This window comes from Gymnodraco acuticeps, unplaced genomic scaffold (genome assembly GCF_902827175.1).
Source record: "Gymnodraco acuticeps unplaced genomic scaffold, fGymAcu1.1, whole genome shotgun sequence".
Classification (NCBI taxonomy): domain Eukaryota; kingdom Metazoa; phylum Chordata; class Actinopteri; order Perciformes; family Bathydraconidae; genus Gymnodraco; species Gymnodraco acuticeps.
Genome location: NW_022990846.1, coordinates 1,511 through 11,000, shown reverse-complemented (window position 1 = coordinate 11,000; position 9,490 = coordinate 1,511). Strand labels below are relative to the sequence as shown.

The following is a 9,490-nucleotide window of genomic DNA, read 5'->3' as shown; positions in this document are numbered from 1 at the left end:
GTGCTATTGGCTGCTAGCATACAGCATGTCTACATGAATGATGTAACATATGTATTTTGTTTGGTGTAAAAACAACCAGGTTTATACAGAGTTATGGACAAAAAGAACTTAAAACAACCATGGTGTAGAAAGGGCCAAGAAACATGTCAAATTGGAGAGTGGGGGTTACAAATACCGTCTGAGAAGGGGAGATGAGTGGGCACACACACACACACACACACACACACACACACACACACACACACACACACACACACACACACACACACACACCAAAGGAGTGAATGAATGAAAGGCAGGACTGTGGAATGGAGGGAGTGAATGGGTAAGACTGATTACATTTGAGGATGGGAAAAAAAAAGGTGACACTCATTCAAGTCACAAAGAACAACCACAGGCACAGAGATAGAATCCAGTGTGCTTTGCTGTTCCACATAATTAAACTGATGAACGCCTTGATCTGTGGAGTCCAAGGGAAACGTCAGCAGTGTAACCTGTAGGAAACTTAAATTCCTGATAGGTGAGGTATTAACTCTTAAATCAACCATTCACTTCAGCATTAGCTTGCATACAATGTTGGCAAAGAGATATAACATGTGGACAGCCCTGCTCTGAAACAGTCTGATGCCTGAGATCGCTTCCGTTCCGATGATAAAAGTTTTTATGCAGAAATAAAAACACTTATCTTGGTTTAAGACTTTAAAAAGCCTTTATCTGATGATATCATCGGTCAAATAATTAAAGCTTTCAGCAGCCGGGTATATCTTCACAAATATTGGATGGACCAATATATATATGGGCCACGTTCCCCACATGATGAACTGAAATGAATTTAGCCTTTAGATTATTAGTGAAAACGTTGGTTCAGGACCAAAACATTTTCCCATCAGCCTTATTTTGCAAATGTTAGAACAACATACTGCTAAACTAAGATGATGACTGAGTTGAGCTTCATTTCGCTGCAGTTTTATCCCATATTTTTTGTTTTATTAGGGCATGTATAGTCAGATGTGTTCAACAACCTACAGTACAAGTATTGATATCTATCATTTTTATCAAGGGACTGAATTAAGGAAAAACAGGCTGTTTAGTTGATTCAACAAGTGGTTGAATGGAGCGAACATTTCTGAGCACACGGCCAGTGAATGAAAACCTGGCCAAAAGGAATGGCCTGCATGTCGTTAATGGCAGTCCTCCTGACATATCGTTTATTCCTCAGCCGTGGGCTCTGTGGGAATGTGATCAGTAGCCTGAAGCAGCCACTCTGTTCCCTGCTGGTCTCACTTCAGCTCTCCGCTGTCCCTTTAAACACTTCCTTCCCCCGTTACCATAAAGCTGCTAGAAGAGCCTCACTGCAAAAGTCACATGCTCCAGCTCCCTTTGTTTCCCATAGAAAGCCTCTAACTATCTGTGCACGAGAGGGGCTGGAGACAAGTCATGTATGAGGGGAGATTAAGTGGATCACAACTACTGTTGGCTTCAGCTCCAAATGATGTGTCCCTCTCTGTGTCTGCAGGAGATATATAGATTTATATATATATTTATATATATATTTATATATATATTTATATATATATATATATATATATATATTATGTTTGACAACACTCTTGCTCACATTTGGAAACATGTTCAAACAATGAAATAAGAAGAGATGTTGATAAAAACAAGTTCCCTCAGTGTCTTGTTCTGACATGCATATGCTATAGATAACATACTTGAGTAATACACAATTTGTAAAATGATGAAAGACAATTAAAAGGTGTAGTTGTAAGATTCAATCCCATAACAAAACTACATTATACTACATTTGTGAAGTGAAAAGGTCAACGAAAAGTAAACACCTGGAAGAATCAATTCAGTTAAAGATAAATGATGAATCCACTATTTGTGATCCCTCACAGCAACAGTGTGGATGTGTTGTGAGTGCAGGCTCCACAGAGGCATTACGGTAGTCTACCCAATAGCCCAGGAGGAATTCCAGGAATGTGAAAAGCTCCAATTCATATTGAAACTAGATTAAAAGTTCATAACTGAACAGTAAATGCTGGTTTTAACTTAAGCAACCCAATGCATGGCTTCATGCTCTGATTGATATGCTTTGTTTCAAACTAATGTATTCATATATTCTACGGTCCTCTTTTCATTCTTAATAACGCAGCAGGGATGTAGGCTCCATATAAAGCGGTGCTGTCAGTAGATAAAGCCCATATTGATTATGTGAATGACTATACTACGTCAAAGGACTTTGGTAGGGTTATCAATAACAATGTCAACTTTTCCAGTGCACTGAACTTTTCCCCACATGAAAAGTTATGCCGACATCTGCCTAGTAACAGCAATTCCTCCCATTGGTGAAACTCCAGTCTCCTCCTGTTTGTGTGTGTGTGTTAGAACTTTAAACGTTAGCATTTTCCCTTCATGTTCTAATGGAAACCATATTTTTCCTGCTAAATATATCTATATATGTTATATCTATAACATAGATCGATCCCCTTTTGACATCAGAAAGTTAATATGCAAACAGTGGGGTTCCCATGTACAGATGTTGACTCACCAGTCCTCAAACAAGGACTCACATTAGGTCAGTCTGAGGGAGCCACATGGTGACCTTTATGTTCATTTAACTACATTACAGAGCTTCTGGTGCACAACAATTCACTTCCTTTCATTAATGTATTACAGGTAACTGGGTAAATAGAGTGTCTGTGACATATCCTGAGACTTTATCCTAACCTGTCCCCTGTGTTATTTGGAGTAGCCTACACATTAATGGAGATAGATCAAGCAGCAGCCCACTGTGTGTTTCACACTGCGCTATTGTCCCATGTGCTCACCTCATGTTCACTCAGTTTGTAGAAAGAGCTTTCATTGAGTGTTGGGGAAGAAGAGGAAGAAGGGGTGTGAGCCGTTATCGCCCCCTACCGACACCAAGCTGCCACCCCTCCCCCCGGTCAGCAGCTCCTCCACCGGGGACTCTGAGCCATGGACCTCCCACCACCTCCTCAGAAGCTACCAGGCTATAGGAGGAGGGGGCAGAGAGTGGGGGGGGGGGGGACATCCCCTCTCTCTCTTTCCTTATATATATATGTATATAATAGAATCCCTTCCTCGCGCGCTCCCTAGCAGACTGCCAGTCTCTTTGATCCCCCGCCTCCTAACAACAGCTGACGTCATCGCGCTCCACCACCTCCTCCTATTCAGCGCGCGCTCGCCGACAAACTTTGTGTGCGTGTGCGTGTCTATGCGTGTGTGTGTGTGTGCGTGTGTGTGTGTGTCAGTACGTGCGCGAGTCAGGGCTTTTTGTCTCGCGAAGGGAAGCGTTCTGAGCTTCAGACGGCTCGCGCACACCGGAGGAGCAACAGCTCGCAGCAGCGAGGAGAAAGAAAGTGATTTAAAATTATTCAAAATTAGAGGAATATATCCTTCTGTGTGCTGTAGCCTGCTCCTTCAGTAATAGAGGGACATTTGTACAGGGCGATACTAAACCTTTAATAAACGGCGGAGATAATATTACTAGGTGAAGTACTATGGAGGACCAGCTGCTGTGCTGCGAGGTGGACTCCATCAGGAGAGCCTACCAGGACGTGAACCTGCTGAACGACAGAGTTCTGAACACCATGCTGAAAGCAGAGGAGAACTACCTACCGTCGCCCAACTACTTCAAGTGTGTTCAGAAAGAAATTGTGCCCAAAATGAGGAAAATAGTTGCCACCTGGATGTTAGAGGTGGGTCTTACTTCCCTTTAACTTTCAACTTCAGTGCCGCTGCTTACTTGTTGCTAGTCTCGTTATTATCTGTGTATAACGTTAGCTAACAGGATGAAAGGTTTTTACAGCTGATGTGTGTTCATTTACTGCATGTTACATAAACGCTGTGAAGTCCTCATGAGTGCTGGGTGGTCCTTCGGCTATAATAGGACATATTGGCTCGAGACTGCATCCCTTTCCACCATGAATACCTTTTTTATTGATTATGTTTTAGCCGGCTTCTTCCATAAGGTTATGAAATGTAATAACATGGGGGAAATATTCCAAAATAACAGCAATGTACACGTATGCAGTCTGGCCCGTGCCAGTTACGCGCCATCTTTGTTGTCGAATATGAGAAGGATTTTAATAACATTAAAAATCTATGACATCAGGAACAATGACAGTAAGTGTGTTAAATGGTTTATAAATGCATGTATATCACAGGACATGGTAAGAGTGTGTGCTGCAGTGTGTTTCTCTGAAATCGGATGGAAAAGTTTGTTCTGCTGTTAACGAGCCGCTGCTCTCTGTGAAGGTCGCTCCGGGAAAAGGACATTGTGTCAAAGAGCAAAAGTATTAAATACATTTTAACAGTCGGATTTGATAGAATATGTGTTTATTAACATTACCATGAACTTTTGGATGTAATTCATTGCAGTTTTATATTTTGTTTTAATTTTTGAAATGGTGCATCGGAGAGCCGAGAGGAAGTGTCGCACAGCACGTGAAGAAGAGCAGCCTGAGAAATGTATTTATTTAAAATTCAAATGTGTCTGAATTCGACATATTCTAATCACATCCGATCAGGCATATGATAGGGATCATTTACATGATAATTACACACACCCTGGTAATTTTTAAATATTTCTAAATATTTAATGAAAAGATGACGAAGTTGAAATTGCAAAGGCTAACTTGCATCGACGCCACCTTTGTGTGTCCGTCAGAACTGACTGCACGCTATTCCCACACTCTTTTCTGTAACTACAGAAGTCTGAGGCCTACTTACTTGAATACAGAAAGCACATTATTATTTAGAATGTTTTATGCTGAATTCTCTTTACCTCGAACAGCGATTTGAACGGGATATTTAAAGCTCAAACTTGAGGTAGTAAATGCATCAAATGTTCACTTCTTGTTCATGTATTTGTTGGATGACTGTGCCTAGCACGGCGATTGAATGCAAACAGCTGTGCAGAATAAGAACAATTCGGGTGGGGGGGGGGGGGGGCAACACCAAACAATGCATGTGAATGGGGATTTTTCTTCCTGCAACTCTTAAGTGCTTTTCTCATCTCCTAGGTCTGCGAGGAACAGAAATGTGAGGAGGAGGTTTTTCCGCTGGCTATGAACTATTTGGACAGATTTTTATCAGTGGAGGCCACCAGGAAAACAAGACTACAGCTGTTGGGAGCTACATGCATGTTTCTGGCATCCAAGATGAAGGAAACCGTGCCCTTAACGGCGGAGAAACTGTGTATCTACACTGACAACTCGGTGCACCCTGGAGAACTGCTGGTAATTGACTTCTGCAGACATGGATGTTGCATAACGTGTACAGTAAACGACATAAGCAAAGCACATGACCAGAACACACATCTGGTGTGATGTGGCAGCATCATGGCACAGTCTAAACATGGTATTGATTAGACATAGATAGATGATTGGGTTGGGAAAGCGTAAATGTATGTTTGGGTCAGCAGTGCCTTAACGGCTGTCTGAGACTTTCTCATGGTGACTGGAAGGCCTCTCGTTTCATGAATGGTCTCAGTGACTGCCAACAGAACACGCACTGACTCACAGCGACACCTAGTGGCCGTGAGGCAGAGGTGCAGGCTGTTGGCAAAGAAGACACACACTCTGCTTTTGTGTTTGCTGTGACATTGTGTGTGTGTGTGTGTGTGTGTGTGTGTGTGTGTGTGTGTGCAGCTGCTTCCATTGCTTGTGTTAGGGTTACTTCATAATATAATCATATTAAATGTACAGATCCTTTGTGTTTACACGCAACAGATACAAACATTATTATTCTTAAAACATATATGCATTTATTGTTTTGATATATTTTCTATTATTTATTTGTATATATTATTAAAATATGTCTTGATGGTACTGTGCATATATATAATACGTACAGGCAGTTAAGTATGCAGCTCATTTCAAACAGTTTGAAACAAACCAAGGATCTGTTCTGCAGCTTTTATAATTGCATACTAATAATGATAATAATATGAATTATCTTCGCACTTTTCACAGTGCGAAGATAGTCGTACATTGCATATAAATGTATTGAAATGCATTACTGATAAATCTGGGGTATTTGGACCTCTACAGTGACACAAAGACAGCTGGTGACATTAACTAGGATGCTGTCAACAAAGTAAGCTATAAGTTCCATGCGCACACAGAAGTGAGCGGTGCTGGCAGGCCGAATCACACCGCAGAGGAGCAGGGAGGGAACATTGTTGTGTACTATAAGTGGGTCAGTGTGAGTGACGCCTCTGCTCTGATCCATCCACAGCAAATGGAGCTGCTGGTTCTCAACAAGCTGAAATGGGACCTGGCTTCAGTCACGCCTCACGACTTCATCGATCACTTCCTGTCCAAGCTGGAGATCTGCCCAACCACCAAACAGATCCTCAGGAAACACGCGCAGACCTTCGTGGCTCTCTGTGCTACAGGTACGACACCGGCCTTAGTACTGCTCATGTCTCCTCAGTATACTGAGACTTATTTATACATTTTCTACACTTCTTGATCTGTCTTAGTATTTCCTCTGTAGTCAGTTGATCAGTCCTGTAGCCAATTAGAAGTCAAACAGATGTGTGCTGTTCCCACAGATGTTAACTTCATTGCCAGTCCTCCCTCCATGGTGGCGGCGGGCAGCGTGGTGGCAGCTGTTCAAGGTCTCTACCTGAAGAGCCACGACGCCTCCTTGTCCTCCCAGAACCTCACCAACTTCCTGTCTCAGGTCATTCGCAGTGACCCGGTATGCAAACATACGCTGTTCGAAACCCAAAGCTATATTTCCACGTGCCCACATTGTTAGTAGTATGAAGCGGTTTGCTCAGTGTTTCCTCTGTGATTGCAGGACTGCCTGCGCTCGTGTCAGGAGCAGATCGAGTCCCTGCTGGAGTCCAGCCTGCGGCAGGCTCAGCAGCACAGCAGCTCCACGGAAACCAAACGTGTGGACGAGGACGTGGACCTGTCCTGCACCCCCACAGATGTGAGAGACATCAACATCTGAAATGACTGACCAAGGTGTTGTGATGACCTGATGATGGAGGGAACGTTGTCGACAGAGGGTGGAGATGGCGGGCTGACCTCAGCCCCCCCCCTCCTCCTTCTTCCTGGTGGCCGACATGTCGCCCCGCAACAACTCCCCTGTCACATTTCCTGCCAGTGCCCCCTCCCTCTCTGGGGACAGAAATGAACACGACAGAAATGTACACGAAACAGACGCAGAATGCGGAGGACCTGCGTGGGCTGGAGCTGAAGCCACACAACCATTCATCTTTTCTCAGTCCCTCACATCAAAGTAGGAATCTTGAAATGACCCAACTTCTCAAAGTGTCACGTACAGTAGGACCTTGTTGTGTCTTCAGGTCTGAATATGGAATCTGAGAGACATTTTATTTGTCATTTCTCTATTGGTATATCTAATGTTTTGACTTCCTGTCCAAGCTCCAATGTTTGTATCGCTGCAGTGCAAACATTCATTGATCCCTGCTTGCTTATGTTTAGTCACTTTATGATATATCATTTTAGATTTCCTTTTTCCATTGGTTGTATTCCTCTTTTCTCTCAGCGTTTGTGTTTTAAACAAGTGTAGTGTACGAGCCTGTGGGTGGGGGCGGAGGAGGTGCAGTCTGCGGCTCTGCTCTGTGTAGTCAAACCATTCCAAACTCTGTCAAAACAAAAAGAAGCACTTTTGGTCAGCACTGCTGGTCGCCTAAAAGAATTCACAGTGATTACTTTTGTAAACAAAATATAATGGGGGGTGGAGCAGGGGTCTCTTGGCGATGAAGGAGTCAGAGCGACAGCTGCCAGAATATTTTCATCTAATGGAAGAAGAGTGAGCTTGTGGCAGAAACAGACGACATGCTGCTTGATACTGTCATGGGACTCTCTGTAGCTGCCAACGATCTGAGTGTGAGTTCAACCCACGTTCCACACGCTGCTCTAAATGAAAGTGAGGAGCCAGAGCCTGAAGGTCCAAGCAAAAGGACTATTCTTTTATATAGTTCAACATATTATTTATTTAAGCCTTCCTTTTCTAGCTTTCAGAGTCTCTGTGTCTCCACCTACTGCTGAACTATCTGCCTCCAGAGCAGCCAACTCTGCTCTTCATCGTCTCCTCAGTTTAAGTACCGCTCATGGAATCTTGGAAGGGCATGAAGCTAAAAGAAGAGGAGTGTTGAGACTATGATTTTGCACAAAAATAAAAGACGCAGGCTTCGTTTCTTGGGGACTTGCCTAAAGAATGTGGAGAGCACAGCGGGCAAGCTACCTGAGGGGTGCAAAGGGTGAAGGCTCAACGGGAGGGGCGTCTTAATGCTGTAGAGTTCAAGCCAAGGTTCCTTCACAGGACGCCAACCATTTCACCAGCAGCTTGATGTAAGCTTTAGATGTGATGGGTCAATGCAGGAAGGCTCTCTGCGCAAAGTATTCTGGAAGTATGTCACGGTGTGTCGGACACCAGGTTTCTGATTGTACATTATGGATAGAGAGTAGGAGAGAAACACTCCTTGTAATCCGCTGCTAGAGACAAATGAATCCCAGCTACGAGTTTAAAAGGAAAAACATGACAAAAAACCTAAGAATTAAAAATGAGCTTTTCTTTGTTGTTTGCTGCTACATTTTTGGTGTTTTTTTATACATATAAATGTCAATATACTGCCATTCTAGGTTTGAATTTTCTCATAGAAAATTGTTTTATTGACATCCTCATCTGTTTTGTTTATGTCGATTCTATGTGATCTGTTTATAATTTCATATGATTTTCCGAAATATTCCAAAAAAACAAGGAAAATGAGACGATGTACAGAAATGCTTTGATCCACAATACCTCATGTGACAGTCAAGATCTATCTCTAATTTGTAGTCTTTCTATTGTTTAGTCCTTTGGGTTCAGCGCCTGCTGGCTCTGTCCAACCTGCTGTGATGGAACGTCCAGGCCATGCTCTGATACTGGTGCCATAACACAACATGGGATGTGTATAACTCTGTTGAGTGTTAAGCTGTCTCGTGAAAGACACGTTGTCCCCCTTTAGGCCCGTAGTGGCCCCTTTTATATTTATAAAAAAAAGCTTTTTGCTCCAATTTTCAACTGTCCTGAGTTGCTGAGTTTATAAATAGATTCAGTGTCCGTGCTCGGTAAGCCATAGACTGTTTTTTGTTACAAATCATTCCACACAGTTGTGTCTACTTCATGCCAGATGTCTGCAACCCTTGTCGACTACACAATAAAAAGATGAATTAGATGGACTACGGCTGTCTGTTCTTGGCGACAAAAGAGTCTTCGCACCGCGTTGTTGAGCATCTCGGTGATGTAGTTAGAGTCCCTTTGTAGGAACAACTTGTGGGACATTTTTCAGATTTCAAAAACACTACTGCATTAAGCGAGCAACAAATACATATAACCATACAGACATATTACCAATACTAACACCTTTTTGAATACGTGTGCAGTCCCTATGCTACACTGCAGCACTCTGTTACATTATGACTACTATTAAACG

At 42.9% G+C, this 9,490-nt stretch overlaps 1 protein-coding gene across 1 annotated transcript; it reads left to right on the top strand.

Annotated features, from left to right (window-relative positions):
* The first annotated feature begins 3,190 nt into the window (after positions 1 to 3,190).
* On the top strand, positions 3,191 to 9,237 carry ccnd1 (cyclin D1). The gene is made up of 5 exons (XM_034233134.1): positions 3,191 to 3,728; positions 5,055 to 5,270; positions 6,271 to 6,430; positions 6,590 to 6,738; positions 6,841 to 9,237. The coding sequence occupies exons 1-5, from the start codon at positions 3,531 to 3,533 to the stop codon at positions 6,994 to 6,996; spliced, it is 879 nt and encodes a 292-aa protein (XP_034089025.1). The 5' UTR covers positions 3,191 to 3,530; the 3' UTR covers positions 6,997 to 9,237.
* The last annotated feature ends 253 nt before the right edge of the window (positions 9,238 to 9,490 follow it).